This window comes from Pollicipes pollicipes, unplaced genomic scaffold (genome assembly GCF_011947565.3).
Source record: "Pollicipes pollicipes isolate AB1234 unplaced genomic scaffold, Ppol_2.1 Scaffold_4881;HRSCAF=5763_pilon_pilon_pilon, whole genome shotgun sequence".
Lineage (NCBI taxonomy): Eukaryota > Metazoa > Arthropoda > Thecostraca > Pollicipedomorpha > Pollicipedidae > Pollicipes > Pollicipes pollicipes.
The window spans coordinates 13,896,896-13,917,450 of NW_023596576.1; the positions used below are offsets into that span (position 1 = coordinate 13,896,896).

General features: G+C 49.0%; 1 protein-coding gene across 1 annotated transcript; it reads right to left on the reverse strand.

The window, feature by feature from the left end:
* Positions 1-4,345: 4,345 nt before the first annotated feature.
* LOC119100015 (uncharacterized) lies at positions 4,346-17,845 on the reverse strand. Its single transcript, XM_037223131.1, has 5 exons — positions 17,606-17,845; positions 15,368-15,579; positions 12,881-12,985; positions 11,551-11,721; positions 4,346-4,462 (listed from the first exon to the last, which is right to left on the reverse strand). Exons 1-5 carry the CDS (start codon positions 17,730-17,732, stop codon positions 4,346-4,348), a joined length of 732 nt encoding a protein of 243 aa, XP_037079026.1. The 5' UTR covers positions 17,733-17,845.
* Between the last annotated feature and the right edge of the window lie 2,710 nt (positions 17,846-20,555).

Consider the following 20,555-nt stretch of genomic DNA (forward strand, 5'->3'; position numbering starts at 1 on the left):
CTCTCTTCTCTCTCTCTCTCTCTCCTCCATCTCTCTCTCTCTCTCTCTCTCTCTCTCTATCCCTTTCTTCATTTTTGTCTTTACCGGTCCCTCTTCTTCTCATAAACGTACACTCGCTGTTTCTCATCTACTTTTCATATACTGTTTCTGTTACTGTTACCATTGCTAATGACCCAGCCCTCATAAGCATTTGTCCACGTTTAATGCTTTGCTTCTCATTTGTGTTTACGCGCGGTCCCTAACTCGATGTTCTATTTTTCCTCACGTTTTCTTTCATTTACCTTATTGTTTAAGATATATGGCCATTTTCTCCCCTATTATTTTTTACAGGAGTTTCTCGTCTCTACTTCACTCACTTAGCTGTCTGTCTGCCTTTGTTGTACCAATCCATCTAACTCCCTTTTCGCCTACGCCTACTGCAGTTCACGTCTTTACTCCACCTCCCCCCTCCCACCTCACACGCGACCACCGCCCGTCTCGAGCTTGGCGGCGCGCGTCACTGACTGCTTGGTGACGCCGGCCGCGTCCTTGGCACGGGTGACATCCTGTAGCTGCTCGTAGTCCAGCTCCCAGTTGTCCACCTCCGCCATTGTCTTCCGGCGCTCCTGCATCTGTGAGAACATATTCTGGTGCTCCTTCAGGACCTTGTCCAGGTCCACCTCGGCCAGGGTTGCCTGCGGATGATCAGCCGGCCATGTTAAGATAATATACAGGCGTGCTCCAAGCCATTATGAAAATGGCCAGCTGCCACTCTGTAACGCTTCAGCAGCTGGGGATATGTCCGTCTCGATTATGTTATTGGATACACTGCCAAACAACGACCACACAAGTTATAGGCCTGTGTCCCGGTTTCAGCAATTCATTGCTGGAAGAGCGAGTCGAAAAGGAGCTGAAATAAGTTGCTCTCTGTGAAGGGGTCGTATTCTGAGTGCAAGGCACGGTTGCATAAAAAAAACATAAGATCGCACCTTTTTCCGGACTGGCAGCTCTTCTTTCCTCTGCACCTCTCTCCGGATGCTTTTGATGTCATTCTCGCGCTCCTTTTTCTCGGCAACATATGTCTGTGGAACAGGCATGATAAAAAGACTGGGCGGACGGTCTTGCCTTGTTTTGATGCCGAGTATTTTTACGATGACAGCATGAAAATGATTGGATAAGAAACTTGACCGGGACTAAATAACATTAAAGATGGCTAGTTCAGGGGACTTAAGCAAAGGCAGAGCCACATCATTACAGCAGTTAGTGCAAACAGTACTAAAGACTTGATATGCTAGCACTTTGTGCTTAATGCCATACAAGCCACGCCACCTACTTACCAGTACCAACATACTAGTAACGACCACGAACTCCACCAGTGCACGCTAGTAGGGTAGGCACCGCAGACAAGCTCCTGAAAGCCTCGCATATCCTTGCTGGTCGCTGCTTGTCACAAGTCTCGATGTGGCACGTGCGGGGTCATGACATATATAGTATTTAAGACTTGTGGTATGATTCCAGGGCAAAAAGTCAAAACATGAAAGTCATACAACCAAAAGGCAAATGGCAAGAGGTAAAATGGCAAGAACTCAAACGGCAACGAGTTCAACCGGATACAATTCCATTGCAAGAAGTCAACAAACAAAAAATGCAAAGGACTAAAAGCCAGATGGCAAGATGGCAGGAAGTCAAATGACAAAAAGTTAAACGGGATAACAGTAAAACGCAAAAAGTCGAAAGAATAAAAGTCAAAGGCAAAAAGATAAATAGGCATCAAGTTGAAAGTGGTAAATATATGAATAAATGCCACAAAAGCAGAAGTTCACTGAATAAAGATCAAAGGCAAAAATGTGAGGTGACAAAAGGTCAGAATAAATGGAAATCAAATGGAAACGAAACAGAACAGGCTATCACAATATACCTGCCCTGCCCAGAAGCCATGTATTTCATAGCGCTTACGAATGCCCTTAAGGGCCATTGATCAGTTGCTCGTCCAGAAGGGCACAGGCCGGGGGGGGGGGAGGATTAAACCTTCGCTTGCCTTCACTAGTGGAGCGCAGCCAGTTAGCAGTCTCGCGACTGCGCGGAAGGCGCAGAGGTGCCCTGGATTTAAATCGGAAGGACATGACCTGCGTCCTCTCATGGTGAGTTCGATTTGAATCGAAACCGCCTGCGGTCTAGGAAATAGTCTCAGCCAAAATATAGCCAGAATCACGCAGCTGGGCACAGGTCACACAGTGCAAAACCGTAAATAAGCATAGTAAAATCACGTTCAAGCAACCTTTAGAGGAACTTCTGGGGCTTGAGTGACAGCGGCTATGACCAGCGAGGTGATTGATCTGCATACTGCTGACGCTCAGTGTCATGCCCCTCGTTACAATCGCTTCTGTAATGTTCCCGCGCACCACTCCTCCGCCAAGCCGCCTGCCCACATCCCCCCGATCGAATGCTTTCGGCCCGACTCCAGCTAGGCGCTCAGCTCGTGGTGTGACCTGTCGCCATTAAGCAGAATACATACAGCAGCACGGCGATAATGAGGCGCTATGCCCTTAGGGGGTTGTTCCAGGTCCTGCCATTTGTCCTGCTGGCAATGCCGCCACCAAGCGCTGAGCTCATGGTTACGCTCACGATAGATCCCCTCACCATTATCCCTACACAGTTCGGTACGCTCATTAAAGTGTGCATCATGTCCGTGTGAATATGCCCGTGCATCAGGAGCGTGCGCGCCAGGAGCTGAGGGGCTATCTGGAGACAGCCAAAGAGCAATCTGACCAGAAGCATGTGAGTGGAATGCCTCTTCAAGTCTACACTGCTGATGCTCATGCTCCCGCGCGGAGAGCGAAACAAAGTCCTTCTTTAGGAGCACTGTCTCGAGGTAATGTTGCCGTACTTCTTTGTACCAGGTCACCACAATTATGCCCGCTAAACAAACTGACATGTGAGACAGATTAAACAACTTTTCCAGCGTGCCAGGGAGGAGCCACTGACGGGCACGCACGCCTGGTGACACTTGGACAGCAAGATCGCTGTGCCAGCAGGTCAGATGTTGGCTGACCTCGGTCAGCTACTGCACCACGACCTCGGTCAGCTACTGCAACCACGACCTCGGTCAGCTACTGCACCACGTCGTCTGGGCGGCAATCTGGAACCGCAGAAGGCCGTCCCAGATGCCGCCTGGAAACTCAACTGACTCGACTGGAGGAAGCTTGGAAACTCGACTGGCCCACTACACTCCTGGCCCCCGAAGAGGCTTCCCGTGAGCCCCCGCCCCCGGAGAAGAGAAGCTTGAGGTAGTGCCAACTTCGGTTGGAACATCGAAATCTCCACCATCATATTTGCTGTCTCAAAAGCAGCAGTTACTGCCGAAGCGCCCCTCAGTGTGGTGACCTGTAGCTGCATCAATGAACGCAAGACATGCTGCATTGCACGCTGCAGCTGCAACGGCCACAGTGCGGGGCTTTGGCGCACAAAATACTCCAAGTCTAAGGGAGAAATCGAGAAATCGCATGCTATAGACACTGCACCAGCATACAGGTGAACATCGCAGGAAACGAAGGGGGGGGGGGGCAAGATGTACATAGTCATGCTGACCACGAAAAGCATTTGAGGAATGAGATGGGTGCAGGCTGGAGGTGCTACAGTCAAGGGCACTTAGACTGTCGTGACACTGTACGTCAAAGGTCTTCAATTCCTCCGAAGGTCCTCGATTGACCTCTGAGTTTGATATTTGACCTTTGACTAACCGTTGAATCATACCTGATAGTCAAAAAAGAAGTCCAGAGATGGAGTCACCACCTATGATAACCCTCATAAGGGGATATCGCACCACCATCTATGTCATCCAGCTCAAAATAAGAAGATTGGTGACCATTTAAGATGGCGGCGGCCTCCATGTCGAATTCTAAGAAATGCTGAATGTCGTACAGATAGCAACCAAGCTAGTTTGACTTTCCTTACCATAAAGAACATACATCCGTGAAAAGTTTGCGGTAGTCAGCACTGCAAGGCAAACATTTTGCACCTTGACTGAAGTGCCGCGCACTACGGACTCATAACTGCCCTCACAGACCCACCAAAACCAATTGATCTAGACCTGTCTCTGGCTGGTATGCTTACAGGGACCGACCAGAGATAGCCGGGAGTTGTGGTTTTGTTTCATGAAACTCCCACCAGATGCCTTCCAGATACTGCAGGTGCGATGCAAAGTACTCAGGCGGTAGGACCTGCTCGACAGAATTTCTGGGGCTTCCGTTCCGAATTTCAAGGGACGAGGGACAATAAGGACAATAAGGGACAACGGTCAGAGGACGCTTTGCTGCGCGGCGATTGGCGCTTAACTGTTTCCCGGTCGTCAAGCTTGACAGCTGCGTCATGTCCCAGGATGTGGCCCTTCATCATGATGTCGTGACAATGTTTCGAGGTCGCGCATATCTTGTTCGATGCATTTCTGAAGCTTGTTCAGCCTGGCTTCGTAAACCACCTTTTCCTGAAAAATAAAAAGTGGTTACTGAACTGTTTGGGCCGGGGGTGGGGGGGTGGGAACGGCAGCTGTCCGCGGGCCCCACCCCGAAGTGTAAAGCTGCTCATACGAATATATACAGGTCAAAAATTGCGGTTATTTCCGAAGTTTGGTCTCTTTGTTTTAGGTCCTGGTAATAGGACGATGCGAAGTGGCATGGAACCTTGCATGGGTACGGCTCAGCACCTGCGAATTCAGGCCAGCTACGAAAAATATATTTCAACATGTTTTATGGATAGGAGACTACAGCATGAAACTACGAAATGTTCCGGTAAGATTATAAGGTTTGAAATTAAGGCAATTAAAAACCAAGCTTTTCACTGGGAACAGTCAAAACTGAAAAAGAAAGACCCAGCCAAGAAAGACGTCCAACATGGATTACTTTATTGCCCTGCCGAGCAAAGCCAAGGCGCAATTGTGTTTCATGTGGCTCGCAACGCTCATTCCTGCCATGTCTAGAGCCAGAATGCAGTTAATTTTCCAGCACAACCTATTTTAAGACTAAATCGCCGCCAGGAATCGAGTACCTCGGTTTGGGATAAACTTAAATGATAACACGCTTAAGGGAAAATACTGAAATGCTAAAAAAGGTAATCTTTCCGTCGGCCAACAGCAAACAGTCGCAGGTGCATGGCATTTAATCTAAAAGTTATATTCCGTATAACCTGTTCGCTGGAGCTACGTTGTCTCTTAGAGTTGCTGATGTGCACGAATATGTTCCTCAAACATTGAATGCTGTAAATGGCTGATGGGCTGTTTAAGTCACCTGCTCATATTAGATGAGTAAAAGTGCGACAGCACCTGTGGCCTTAAAGTATTTTGTTTAAGATTTCTCGCCGCTAACAGACCACTGGAATGTGCTGCAATGTTAGTTTTCAGAGTTATGTACGCCGCTTTCAACGAAGTCCGGCGTACTCCTCGCACTATAGTAATAGGAAAACACTGCATGTGCAATATAAGGTAGAACTTCAGCTTAGACTAAACACTTGGCCCGTAACTGAAGGTAGTCTATCGCAGGTGCTGCCGCAGCGAATATTTTTAGAGAGCCTTTTATATATATATATATATATATACTATTTATATTTTTATATTACTTATACTTATTTGTCTCTAGACTGTCATGCCTAGAATGTTTGCAAGCGACTATCAGCAAATTCTGCACGGTATTACTGATAGTATATATTACCTGCCAGCAAACAAACCAGCATCTTCTATAGTGAGCTTGTGGAAAAGCTCTGGAACGCCCCGGCCCCGAACGAAGAGCATTTCATGTATGGATCCAAAACTTCACCGATTGAGCTACCGAGACCAACTCCAAACTCTGAAAATTCACAGAGAACTGTACGTGCAAACTTTGACCCGGTACGCCTGGAGAGTCTGGCTTTTCTAATATAAAAACGGTCGATAGATTGGCGCAAGATAATGAAACATTCTTTCTCTTGGTGCCAGGTCCATCGAGCAGGCCTTTGACGCGTAAATCCTATGGACCAGTAGGCCAAGTGCGCCGATGAGCAGCTGTGCTGCAAACGTTCTTCGGTGTGAACTGGCGACGTTTAAAGGGAGTACTCCACATTTGCATGGGAATTTGAAATGAAATAGCCACCTTGAAGATCATTCCGCGCAGTTTAAAGCCATAACCTTCCTAAGACTTATACCTCTCTAATTTCTGAGCTACAAGCCTGCAAAAATGTGCAGACTATTTCATAGAGGCTATTGCTAGGTTATCCAAACATCCATGATGCCATAATTGCGTTATTCAAACCACGCTATTTCATTAGGCACGCGGTGATCAAAGCCAAGAAAAATGCAGTTTTCGAGCCGCTCATATCTGACGTTTGGGAACACGACTCCCAGGTAAAACGGCCGCAAATGAACTCAATAAATTTTGTGCAGATCACGATGACGCTAAGAAACCATGATGTCTTGAACAACATATTAACTAAACAGAGAAATTGTGTTGTTCGGAGCAGTTTTACACTTAAAATATACCTTTAGTTACAAGTGATCTTCTTTTATTATATTTCATGCTTGCTTCAAGATCTTCCCATGTGGAAATCTTTAGCACTGAAGGTTTGAAGGGTACGATTTTAACATAACAAGCTAGTGATCAAATTTCCATCACATGATTTAATGATGCACGTGACGTGTTGGATGGTGGTGTTGGGGGGAAAACTGTTGCATGGACATGAGGTGTTTTTGCGCCATAAGCATCCTGGGACCGCTAAATGGTTCTTGCCGTCGTGAACAAATATCCAGATCCTGTGACTTTTTGTCGTGTTTGGATTGGAGACCAAAATGGGCAGAAAGACAAGCTTGCGAGATATTTCTTAATCATCCGTGGATGTGGGATGTTGAGAATGGGGAGAGGGGTATGCAACATTTTAACTCGATAGACTATTTAGGATGCACAGAAATCTTTGACCATTTACCCCACGTGACAAATTTGCACCCACCCCGAGCAGTATCCCAGACCAATTCCGGGTGCAAGATGTTTAACTTTCTTGGAAAACACTTTCGGTACTGTGCTCGGCTACCTACAGCTCACAAATCCCACGGTTTCCCCATATTTCCTGACTCTGCTTTACCCTTGGGGAGAGCTGAGCTTTGCTTCAATAAGAACCACTGAAGTGTACACACTGCTTCTTAATACCATGGACAGCTAGCTATCAACAAGCAAGCTTTTCCAAATTGGTCAGGCTGAATTTCGAGTCATCTTCTTGAAATTTTCCTGTGGTCAACCTCTGCTACCTTCAGTATTTATCTCGTGTTTACATTCGCACATTTTGTGTCCATTGCTTGGGAGATCGGAGCAGGCAGTCACGGTGTGCGCCGACATACGCCGATCCGAGCCGCGTTGTGAATCGGAGCATGCAAACAGTTATGATGTGGGCCAAAACACACCAATCTCAGCAGCGTAATAGATCGGAGCATGCAAACAGCTATGATGTGGGCCAAAACACACCAATCTCAGCAGCGTAATAGATCGGAGCATGCAAACACCTATGATATGGGCCAACATATACCGATCTGAGCAGCGTGACATGTCGGGGCAGGCAAAAAAGGTTATGATATGGGCAAACATACACTGATCTCAGCAGCACAGTAGATTGGAGCATGCACACAGTTACGATATGGGCTAACATACACCGAACTCAGCACCAAACATACCCTACTTCATCACTGAGTAACGTTCCTGGCCTGTCCCTATATCCGCCCCTGGCGATTCGAAAATTTGTATTCAGATATGGGTAGATGGCTACGCGTGGTGTCAACCGCAGCATCAAGTTTTGATTTAATGAAATCTCATCATTCAGGAGCCACAGGGCATTTGACAATGCGTGTGCCTGAAAAGGCCGTCATTAGCTCCCACATGTCTTTAATAAAAGAGCCCTGGGGTCGCCTCCCAGTGATGTAGCGTGACCGAATTTTGACAAGATCTGTAAGCAAGAAAGCCTTCGCAACATTTCATCACTCCAATCTAAGTGGTTTTGCAGTGGCTTTACAATGCATCCGAGGGATCAGAAGCAGTGGGAGGAAGGGGGGGGGGGGGGCAGTAGGGCAAGTCGACTTCCACGTGAAGTGTTGACACGGCTCCGCGAGTGGCGTTTACGAATGAAGGACATCCCACTTGCGCTGTTAATGACTATTCAAAATATTTGCCCCTGCACTAACTTCACTCCAAAACTATAATGTGTACACCGTCCTTTTGCGTGTTTACCGAAAGGGAAAAGGAAGCGCATTTTAAAACGCATGCATTTCAATAATTTAATGCCTATTTAACTACGTGTTTGCCAACATTACATGGAATGACGTAGATTGAGGCACATCATTTGCAATCGCAGAAATTGCCGCATGCCATTGTAGAGCGGAAAAAACACACTGCTTTCATACCGACTGTTGAAACAGTGGCGTGCTATGCGCCGGTCAACATGTCAGTGATAAAACAATTGTAGCCAGGCGATGAAGGACGCGATCAATAAACCACCTAAGACCTACTATGGCCCTCTAGCGCCGAAGGCCGCACTGGAGTCAATGGCGCAGGCAGGGGCACAGGGGACACGTGCCCCCCCCCCCTTAGGTGCCGCTTTGAGGAGCCGAAGAGCCCGAACGGCTGGTTGGAGGTCGTATTAGGGCCCGGTCCGCAGAAAGACTATGCAGACAAATGCAGACAGAGGGCTCTTCACGACGATTGGCACCTTTGACTTGATGAGGGTTTCTATTTTAGTCAAGCAACACCAGTGCCAAACAGTCGGCTCTGTGTCTGTCTGGGCCTGAGGGTCCATTTCCCAAGCGGGGACAGGGCTGGGGCGCGCGATTTACATTAGCCGAGGCCCCTGAGTCAATAAGGGCCCTGTGTCGGCTAAGGGTCCACATAGTCTAACAAGGGTGTCCTGTGTTGGCACGGGGCTCCAAGTCGGCTAGGGACAGCGTTTGAGAGCCCCGAGGCTCGAGACCGACAATAAAGGGCTCTATCGGAAGGCTAAAATACACTAAGGACGGGTTGTAGGTCACATTAAGACATGAAGGACACGGCCGCCCAGAGGGTCGTGATCTAAAAGTTCCGTCAGAGAGCTCCTTGTACCAACTGAGATTCTCTGGGACGATGAACGTCTCTATTTCGGCCATAGAACACCACCCTGCAACATTTGGATGTGTCGGCCTGGGCACTGGGGGCCCATTTCCCAAGCAGAGACGAGGCCGGGCCCGCTATTTGCATAGTTCAGAGCCCTGCAACAATGAGGCCTCTGTGTAGGCCAAGGCCCACAATGCCGAACAGTGGGCCATGCATCGGTAAGCGGCCGGAGTTGGCGAGGGGAAAATTTGCTGAAAAGGGAGAAGAACGGGATCCAAAATGCCAGGGAGCCACTTGCGCTGGTCGGTGCCCTCTGACAATGAAAGTAGATATGAAAGTATTATGCCGCGATTCCACAACGAGACAGCGAAAGGGATCCGTATCAGGCAGAGTCTGGCAGGGCCAACAGTGCTGAAGTGCCCGTTAAACCGAACAGCATTATCTGTGTCGATCATTGGATAACCTGCCGCGATGATGGATCTTGTAGCTTCAGTGTGGACCCCTGCGTCGAAACGGGGACAAAATCCGGATCAGAGGCCCCCCCCCGCATCAGACAGGGGACCAATACATGCCTATGTGTCCGCCCCTGCCCCTGCGTCACGGGAACGGCAGCCGGTAGGCACCGCTCTCGGACGGAATGGCCGCTCAGCCCTTGGCCGGGGACGATAATATGCTCCTTAGTGTTCTATCCACGGGGTGCTTTCCTTGAAAAGGTAAGGGGTCTCATAAGTGCTCAGTAGAGTGGATTGAAATGCGCTAAAAAATGAAAAAACTTCAACCCATGTTTGCCTGAGAACGTTCATCCTTCTGGAGAAAAGACTAGTGAAACAAATTGCCTAAAAAGTTTCCGCCTGGCTCTCGCAATCTTGGGAGCACCATGCCGGAGGTTACGGTTTCCATAAAATCGGAAGGCGTTGACCGCTGCAAATAACACCAGGCGACGGGTGGCGCGCGAGCGGAAGCAGCCGTATTTAAAGATTGCTTCCGAAAGGCGCTCAAAATCTAGTCGTACCATCCACAGATTAGCCAAAGACGTGTATTTTACTTCATGATTGTGAGGCTGGCCGCTGAATACATGAACAATTAGGGGAACACGAAGAATGGCGAATCTATCTTAAATCTTCCAGTTCCATCACCAGATGCCTGGTACCACACCGCGGTGCTGTAAAAGCTTATCTGTTCGTAATAGATAAAATTGTACAGGCAAAATATACGGCAGGCTCGCATCCTAAACGTGCGAATTGATACCGAAAACTTTCAAATGATATCACTATTTTCGCCCGCCCGTTGGCCAGCCAAGTATTAACTGCGCGATTGACACCTCGCGGCTCAGGGAAACTCGACGCGGGATTTTGGGGTTCATAATTTTATTCCTAGGGTTTTGTGAGCGCGCATGATCAAGACTACCTCACATAATTTTCTGAGGAATTGAACCTGACTGGAGGTTGGTTATTCCCAGAGGAGCAGGGGTTCGCCCAGTTGATGCAAAGTTTTGACTCAACTTCGATCTACAATCCGCGTTCACGTGGTCCTCAATATATCTGCAGACCCTAGAAAAAACATGGCAAAGCCTCTGAGCTCTAACTGTTGGGAAAGAACCACTGGACCGTCGTAAAATTATAACTCCGGTGGTTTGTTTCGTGCAGTCATTTAACGTCCGCTTCCTTCAGTTTATTTATTGCAGAATGCGAACAGGATTGCATGTTCCGTAAGCTTCTGAGTTGTGTTCCAGTCAAATAAGATAAATGCTATGATGTATAAATAAGGTTTTAGATCGATCGGTAGCGCGTGACGCACGCCGTGTGCCGCCATTCGCACCCCTGCACAATTGACGTAATTAAGAGCACAGGTCACACGGAGGACGCCGCTGGTCCAATACCGGGTGGCAGCATGGCCCATTGTAGACTACGTGCTTCTGCGGCCGTAAATCGCGTGGGCCAAAGGCGCGGCCTTCAAGCGCGTGCAAATATTTGGGCTCGGGATCCTCCGATTGTGGAAAATCTGAGCTAGCCGACCAAATTTAGCTTGGTTGAGATACTGCAGCCAAGGCTATTGCAAGGTAATTCACATGTTGTTTGTGTCGAGCAATGTAGTTAGGGCTTTTCTCTGTTCCGACTACTGACAAAATTTGCATTACACCGATAATCCTTCAGAGACGCATATGGAGTTTGACGGGGCGTAATTAGGTAAAAAGACACAGGCAACAGTTTCGATGTCACATATTTGCATGCTTCTTCGTGGTTAATGCAATATTTGCTCTACTACTTAAAGCATTATCTTGCACATGCACGATACAGTCTGGTAGGGGAGAAAAGAGAACACGTAAAATGAGGCATCGGACATTCTACTCTCGTGACTTATGTCGGTACAACAGTACGCATCGTGCTCACAGAATACGATGGTTGCAACAGGTCTGAGTCCTTGATATGACACTCGCAATCACTTATTGCAAAATAGCTTCCCCTATGTGGGTCATACGTACCCGATTGAGCTTGTCAACGAAATCGTGGTACTTGTCCGTGACGTTAGTCGTAACGGCCATCTTCTGGTTGATCTTTTCCAGTTGGCACTCCAGAGTACGACAGCGCTGCTCCTCATCGGGGAACTGGTCATCCCTCATCTCGTGGTTCACCTGCATGGACGCCAAAAAACGCTGGCGCCCGGCCGCCGGACCAGGTCAGCCAGGTCAGGACCAGGTCAGCCAGGTCAGCGGACCAGGACCAGGTCAGGACTGCAGTGTTCGGTCGCCCGCAACTCGAGACCACGTGCGCGTCCTCCACCTTGGGCGACCTACTGGTGTAAACATTAGCCAACACTCCTTCTGTTTATATATTGGTACTGCTATTGTTGAAACACATCCGTGTATCTTGTACCGCCTTGGAACGCTCCAATGTCTGTAGGACATTACACACAAATGGCCTGTCGCTTGTTGAACCAGCTTGTTGGCAGACCTCAGTTACTAATCAGCTCTGTTTATGACCGTAACATTCCCCACTACGAAAACTGATTAAACTAGAGAAATCACATTGATTAGAAATAAATGTGTAGAAAAGTAGATGTGTAGCTACAAAAACTACGACAGAGATCTGGGGGTAATGAAGTGTCTCCTAATTTCTGGCAGAGGCGCAGGCGGGGGGCTTGGGGCACGCCCCCCCCCCGCACACTCCCCCCACTACACTGTCGTCGCACGACAGGGCCGCACCATCGCGCCATCGCACCATCCCAGCCAGCCTCCCCCGCCCCCCGGTGTGGGGTTACAGCCGGGGGCGTCGCGTTGACTTCCGATCGGTCAGCCGCGCCGCTCGTCAAATATTGGCGCCGCTCGCCGACGGCCGGCCGACGCGCTCGACGGCGGCCGGCCGGGTCCGATGGCGTGCCGTCGCCGGCGACGCAGGTCGATGCTTCGCGATTGGCCGGGCGGTGGCGTGCGATTAGTCGGCCGATCGGGTCCGCGCGGGGGCGGCCGCCTCACGGCGTCGCGACACGCGGCCAAGGTCGGGCGCGGTCGGCCGGAGGCCAGATCTCGGGGTCAGACGTGGTCGGCCGGGGTCAAAGCTCGGGTACGGGGGGGGGGGGGGGCAGCCAAAGGACAGGCGCGCAGCCGGCAGGCGGTTCAGGGTAAGCAGGAAGGGCGGGGAGGATCAACGTAGGCTGCCGCTCAAGCCGTCAGGCTGTTCAGGGGAAGCGGGAGGGGCGGGGAGGATCAACGTAGGGCTGCCGCCTAAGCCGGCAGGCGGTTCAGGGGAAGCGGGAAGGCGAGGAGGATCGACGTAGGCCGCCGCCCAATAGTACATTGGCGAGGGATCGATTACCTGTTGGTCCAGCAGTGTTTGCGTCCGCTGCTTGCGCTTGTTGGACAGCTCGTTCAGGACGTTCTTAAGGAACGCAATTTCTTCGTCGATGTTTTCAGAGATATCCTTAAACAGATAATAAAAACAACCGCGGTTAATGCTACAGCCCCTTCAGAGAACGTTGACAAAGCCATGGCGAAGCTGTTACAAGCAGCTGCACCGCGCGCAGCGCCACCGAAGGGGCCGGGTGAAGGTGACACAAATAATTTCGTAATTTAACACGCGCCCGGGCGGCCGGCTAGATACCCTTCGCTCGGGTGGGGGTCAATTTGACCCACTGAGATCTCGGGAACTAAGAAAGCTAGAGACACCAAATTTATAGGGTGTGTTAACCTGTAAACGAACTCACTTAAGTCAAAGTTTGAGCTTCCTAGGTCATGATCTTCAGATCAAGCAAGGTCAAATAAGGTCAAATTCTAGGTTGGTCACCAAAGTGACCCCAGAACCTAGGAAACTGTTTCTAAGCAAAAGGTTAAAAGCCCATTTGAGGTCAGTGACGCTTTTGACCTTTTGAAGGTCATGGTGACCAAAATCATACAAGACCGCTCTGAGTTTTGAATTTGAATAAGCGCCAAAGATTACGCTAGACAGTATGTTCATAAAACAAAATGTCGACCTGGGTCATCTTAGGTCAATGACCATTTCTGACCTCTAAGAAGTCAGTGGAAGATTATAATGCGGTTCCTGCTGTCAATAAATTGGAAAGAGCATCAGAACTATCCCATGCAGCAAGCCCTAGAGTAATGAATCAGGTTGGTTGTGACCTTGTTCTGACCTTTATACTTCACCTAAGGTCAACGTCATTTGCTCATTCCATACTTGTGTTGCCTAAGAAAGCATCTCAGAGATCTATGGCTTCGTCAAACACTCCGTTATTGTAGCAGATTGGGCAATTCCCTAGAAATTGCCTTCGGTGAAACCATGGCCTGACTTTGACCTGCCATAGGTCAGCGATCTTACAAGAAACATATAAATTTGTTATGTAAAACCATCCGCTATTCAATTATCTACAGCTATGCAAAATTTGGCGCGGCTACGCCTTGCCGTTCGGAAACCATGCTGGAAAAACCTTCGAGAGTCAATTTGACCCCCACCCGAGCGCGTGTTAAAGTACGACTGGAATGTTGATGGATTACGCCCAAGACGTTCAAAGCATATGAATCGGAACAGTCGACCATCGGAGTGGTCAACCGGCTCAAAATCCTCGAGTGGCTCCAGAAAGTGCAGCAGCTATCAGCTTGTGAAGTTATGCCATCAGAATGTCAGCATGGCCGCAGTACCTTGCCAGCGCTTCCAGGGCCCCTTGCAAAGCTTCGAGCTCCCCCCTCGGTGCTGCGGACGATTGAGTCGGCCTAGGGTCTCGGGACAGTCTCAAGGTGCAAGAAACACAGGGACACTCTTGGTGTCAAAGTTTCCGATGTTGTCAAACGACCCAATCGTGACCAAGGAGCCCAAAACGACACAGGAGACACAAGGCTAAGGTACAAGGCAGAACACTAATGTGCAACACAAAGAAGCACGCAGGCTGCATCAGACCACCGAGAGGCCAGTACCCCTAAATCCGTTTAAGGTCCAGCACTTGAGTGTGTTAAAGGTAGTGCACCACATAGCTATATGGGATATTGAACTGACATAGCCATCTTGAAGACCATTCGGTGCAGTGTACAGCCCTGCCTTCGTAAGACCTAAACTGCCCTAGTTTCTGAGCCATACGCCCGCGAAAATGGGGGAAGGAGCATTTCGGGGAGAGCATTCCAAAGTCACCTTCGCATCCATGATGCCATAATAAGGTCATTCAAACCCTGTCAGCTCATTGCCATGCGGTGATCAAGGCCGATGAAAACATAATGGTCGAGCCGTTCTTATTTGACGTTCGTGAGCACAATTTCCAGATTTAAAGGCCGTCAATTGACTGCCACTGAATGTTGTGTAAGGTGCGATGACGTAATAAAACAATGACGCAACAAGGGCATGTTTATTAACAGAGAAATGGTGCTGTCTAGAGCAGTATTTTTCACTCAAAAGTGTACCAATAGTTCAAAGTGAGCTTGTTTCAGCATAGCAAATGCATGCCTCACCATCTTCAAATATGAAACATTTCCTTTAAACGGTCAAGTCTGCTGGAATGTACGACACCCAAGATAGTCTTGGGACCAGCATAGCCGGAGACCGGGGATATCTGATGTTTCTGGTGCATGGCAAACGCAGAAAATATTATGAAAATATATGTAGTATGCCAATCCGATTAGAAATATGGGGACAAGTCACCATATAGGATCTCAAGGCAAATGGACCGCATGGTCGCCGGGAATCTTGCAACAGAGCAAACACGAGAACAGCTGTTTGTTCATCATGTCAAGTGTCGTAATGATAGAGGTGATCGCAGATCTGACCAGCGATTGTTCGCAAACATCCGCCTGCCCTTGTCCACAAACAGAGCGTGTCTACCTGGGCGTCCTTGCCGCGGTACTTGTGCACTTTGGCCGGGTCGTAGGTGCAGCGGCGGATGAGGATCTCTTCGGCCTCTTCTGATGATTTGGCGAGAAGCTGCACCAGTTGCTTTCTCTCCTCCATGTTGTTCTCTCCGAGGGACACGGTCTCTTTTCTGTACGTTGAGATGGCGTCCTTGATGGCACCTCGAATGGCTTTCTCCTCCTTGCCTTCGGACATAAAGAGCTCGCATCATTACATCCATCAGAAGAGCATCGCATCACTTAGCGTTGAACGGATGCTAGGCATTTTTGGGCGTCCTTGAACCCATTTGAGCGATTGAATTCTGCATTCCAGTGGCCTTACTAAATTGTACCACATGCAAGCACGGAGAAAACACTTGCATGGATAATGAAGAATAGAGGACAAATGCATGAGAGAACATTTGCTAGGTCCCATAGACGCGCCACACTGGAGGACAACAAGAACAAATATTAGGTTACAAACACGCCCATGTCGCCTCATAGTCCTTGTGTTACCCAATTGCGCACATTGACTGCGACAAAATATGGTGTAACCAACCTAAAACTGAGTTTGGTATACTTAAAGAAATATGCCTGTGTCTTCCAAGCCAAGAACCCGAGACGAACTCAAAGCAAACACGGATCAACTGAGAATCAGGGGTTACCTTATCTTGCAGTGCTATTGGGTTATTTAATCCCTGTCATGAGCATTACCGGGGGCCACCCGGTCGTTTTGTCTCTTATTGTGCAGCAACATGCAAGTACTCCAATGAGCATCATTACCCACACTAAGTTGGATTACACGGTTCGTTAGCATGCTATGCAATGGAAATTAGTATGGCGCAGAAGGTAAATACACATGCCTTTGCTTGTTTCACAGAACCGTCCGCAAACTCATTCCTAGCGTTCAGTTTACATTGCAGGACAGCTTTGATGTGACCATTTGATGTGCATTCACGTTAGTTAGTATGGGTAGTTACAATTAGTGTTTCTTCAATTAGCGAATCGTACCACCGATGATGTTGAGCGTGCCTGTCTTCCACCTTCGCCATCCAATAATACTGCCGCAAATCACAGACAATTTGCTCGCAAAGCAGGGTTTCAGATGCTTTTTGTACTCACAATGCATAGAGTACGGAGTATTTTGTCACATTGCATGCCTGCTATAATATTTCCGGACTGTATCTGAAAATCTGAACTGTGCGCTGACCCCACAACTTCCCCGCACGCTGCGAGCAAATGCTATCCCGGGTGTCAAATGCTGCTAGCATGAGCGTTATCTTGCGTATTAACACTGCCTGCTATTACAAACACAGTGATCCAGCCAGCTTCGAAGCTATCACGTTGGCTGATAACGACAGATCATGCACAGGTCGTCTCGCATTTCAGGCAGCTCTAAAGAGAGCTCATATCAAAGACGGGTGCCGCGACTTATGCCTTGGCTCGGCAGGCGCTAAGGCTAGCGGAAGGGCCGCAGACATTGGGAGATAGATCGTCTGGAAGAACCGTGGGTAGTTATCCCGCCTGGAGACCGGGTAGCTTGCGGTGCTCCTGCAAACCTTCGTTCAAATAGCTGGTGGGACTTTGAGATCTGAATGTGAGATCTAGCTGTGCTTTACGGTTCTGGAGCTAATGCGACTTTCGGGAGACGCTTCCGCCCTGCCCGATGCAGTTTCATTATCAATGCCAGCGTTCAGCTGAGCACCGACAGGTGGGCCGCCGCTGCCATTGCTCGAGGTCGCGAGCGTCATCTCCTCGAAGATTGTGATGACACACCGTCAGGAACATTATCAGGAACATTATTGGAGATGTCTGGAGAGGACAGGTATTAAGCCCATGTTTTCTGTCGGCCATTACAGCATACTTATGGGGCCACTGGGAGCAGTTAGCACTTATTAAGTAATGCAGAACATTTTTGAAGCATACGTATGCACGTTAATGTAAGATGCTTTTGGCGTTTGGATTAGCAGTCGTAAAACGGCAAAAACTTGTTTTCAAAATGCGACTCTTCGTTTATTGTGTGATGTGTGCCATCATGGTTGTGTGCTAATGGTGCTGTACACAGACTTTCCTGGTGTCAATTCATAAGCTCCTTTACAGTAAACAGCTATCGTTGCTCGATGTCCCGAATAGGCTGATCTTTATGAAGTCTTGTTGCGAGTTATTCCCAACATGTGAGAATAAACTTAATACTCAGTGCTGAAATAACTAGACTAAAACCATCCCAGCTCACCTTGGAGGTCGCATTTTCCTCTTGCCAGTAGTACTTCAGGCTTTAGAGTCCAAATTCGTTCATCGGCAGGAAGAACAAACTTGGGACGAGCTGTCTCCATCGTATTGCTTTTGTTGTTTCGAATCATGAATGCGCAAAGTAAGAGATTTGGCTACGATCAAATTCAGCGGTGTTATTACCTACGTAGTTTCCCGCATAAACCAGATATTTTGAGCCGCAAATTGAGAGGAAATTGTTCAATTTTTCTGCCTTAAGCCCACCCACCCACTCCCCTTGCTATACAAAGGGAACTGCAATCCCAACTACATACCCTAACCCGTGCCCTAACCCTAACTGCCACTAGAAAGACGCTGTTGGAATTTTTGCCCCGTTGTAATATTCTTTTAACTTTTTTGGTCAAAACACGTGAATATCCCTTGTGCAATCTTCCCGATAAGCAGCTTTTGGTCGAAGTGTCACGTCACTGCGCTAATGATAAATCCGGTTAATTGACTCACTCACTCACTCCATCAGCAAGGTGCTTCTTTTATAAGAGTTTACTTACGACATCCACCACTTCAAGTGCATTTCAGCATTCAACACCCGCACTTCTAACCGGCGTTATGTGCATATCTTCTGCAAACAACCCTTCGTGTCCGGTTTTCGAAGCCTAGAAAGATCAATCGCCAGAAAGCAGTTCCAGAACAAGTCTGCGAGAACAGTTCCAGAGCGTGCCGGAACGAGGCGGCATAACCGGCTAACCAAACCCAACGTAAGCTAACGTTCTTATTCGACGAGTGGTTGAGCAATATGAAGACTCTCCGCAACTTCCGATATTTTTGCTGAAGCGTGAACCATCAGAACGGAGACCGTTTCGTACAAAACGCCGGAGGGATAATACTAACTTTTGTTTATCATTGTTGTTGATATGTTGATGTATGATATATGATGTGTAATGATATAAAATGTTGATAACTATTTGAGATATGTTACTTCCAAATAAATGTAATAAGAAACATTAACCTATAACAAAAACCTAGACCACGTAGACGAAAAACGTAGCTGCTGCTGCTGCTGCTGCCCCCATTCTCACTCCGTCTTCGTCACAATACGAAGACAGAATGGGAGTGGGGGCAGCAGCCCGGACGGGTGGCCAACCGCTCCCCATCGATTTCCCTGTAGCACTGGCGCGGCGCGCCCTTCGACAGGGACAGGTCACCACCAGGGCACATCTGGACGCCAGCCCGGCGTCGTCCGGGCCGTGTCGGCGTTAGAGAAGGAAACACAGCGGAGCGAGCAAGAGCGGCAAAGATACAGGGTTCCGGCGGGCGAGACAGAAACAGACAGCGGAGGATGGCTTTGACGCTAGTTGGGCAGGCTCAGTATCGAAAGTAATAATGTAATGCGAATGATATTTTTGGAGGCACGGAATAAAGTGAAGGATCTATCCTAAACGACTGGCAAAACACTACAGACGTGTGGTTGAATTGAGTTGTTGAAAACGTAAGCATGCACCATCGGGCTCTACTTCGCCCGTAACAAAGGCCGACATTGGTATTGGCTTGCGCCATTGATCGGCTCCATTTCCTTTCATCTTGTGTCTGGCATAACATCGCTGGGCTTTATACGCAGGTCGCAACAACTTTGATGAAAGAATAAAAAAGCATACTCATTCAAGCGTCGAAATCATATTTGTGCCTTGCATCAATGGATGCCATGACTTTGAAGAAAAATCAAGCGATTGGCTGAACTCGATTTCCTCTAGCTAGATCGGCAAGGTAATGCTTTGATGTGTCACTTAAAACAGACGGCTTGAAATGCTTAGCTCTGATTCGAACTTGCATTTCAACTCCCACGCCTCCACGTCCAACCGCACAAGTACTGCGATCCAGGTAAGCTATTTCGGAATTCAGCTGTCATAACGCTGACTGAAACTTGGCTACGCACGGGTCCTCCCATAAAATGCCGAAATGGTCTAGACACGGCGTGCAAGCAAGAGCCCACAGCCCGTCCATTCAACCTTGGATCTGCGTAATGACGCTGGCGGCGCACTAGGCTGCCGCTGGCAGCCACCCGGGCAATGCCGGCACTCCACAGCCGGACGCATCTGCATCTCATCTGCATCTCGGTGCACCTCTCGGCATCTGCACCTCGGGTGCGTCTCACAGCTGCAGCCACGGCCAGCCGCGTCTGACGTCTGGTACCACTCCGCGCTGGCAGGACCGGCTGTCAGTGAGGGGTCGGAGGTCACGAATGGCGGTCACCGGCCGCGGCGAGCCCGGCGGCGGCTGCGGCCTGCCCATCCCGGCTGGAAGGTCACCCCATGAGAGGTCACGCCGCGCCGCCCAGAGGTCGTGGCCACCCGCGGATGACTGATGTTGTCTCCGGGTACAGTGGGACAGATCTGAACCGCTCAGCTTCACTCGAACGCCCGAGTCACTATTTTCTAATCGATGTCTGGGCTTACGTAAGTGTGCTCCAGAGTTCGCCACCGGAAGGCGAAAAGCAATCCCTCGGCGCGGCACGAAGCCTGACCTGTCACTCAGTGTATCGGGTATCCAGGGCCTCCCCGAGGTCTGGGCCGTGCGGGCCAGTGGACTGGACCCGTGTTTTGATGATCAGGTTTACGCTGGGTCCTCTTTCTGTTCGGCATGCGCCTGCAGCAGACCGCAAAAGCTTGACTGTACTCCGGAAGGAATTTTTGCAGCTGTCCTCGTTACTTTTTATCCCGATCGATTTGTAAAAATGGTGTTAGAAAGGGTTCAGTAAAATGTGATAAACATGATTGAGTATGAGGTGTTTTAACACCCTCGTGCCACATGAACGTGAGACGTTGTAAGCACCTTATGAGAAGTGGCAGAACCAGCCGGCAGAAACAATGCTGACAATCAGGCAAAACCGGGTTTGGGTGGCCACATTACGTCCAAGAAAGCTTTACGCACCGTTTCCTAGCAAAACAACAGGGTGACGA

Bases quoted from the DNA above. Each gene is read 5' to 3' on its own strand.
- LOC119100015 (XM_037223131.1), bottom strand. From the start codon at position 17,732: ATGATTCGAAACAACAAAAGCAATACGATGGAGACAGCTCGTCCCAAG. The intron at 12,986-15,367 runs GTAGACACGCTC...TATCTGTTTAAG, and splicing joins ACCGCGGCAAGGACGCCCAG to GATATCTCTGAAAACATCGA. The intron at 11,722-12,880 runs GTAATCGATCCC...GCCGGGCGCCAG, and splicing joins AAACACTGCTGGACCAACAG to CGTTTTTTGGCGTCCATGCA.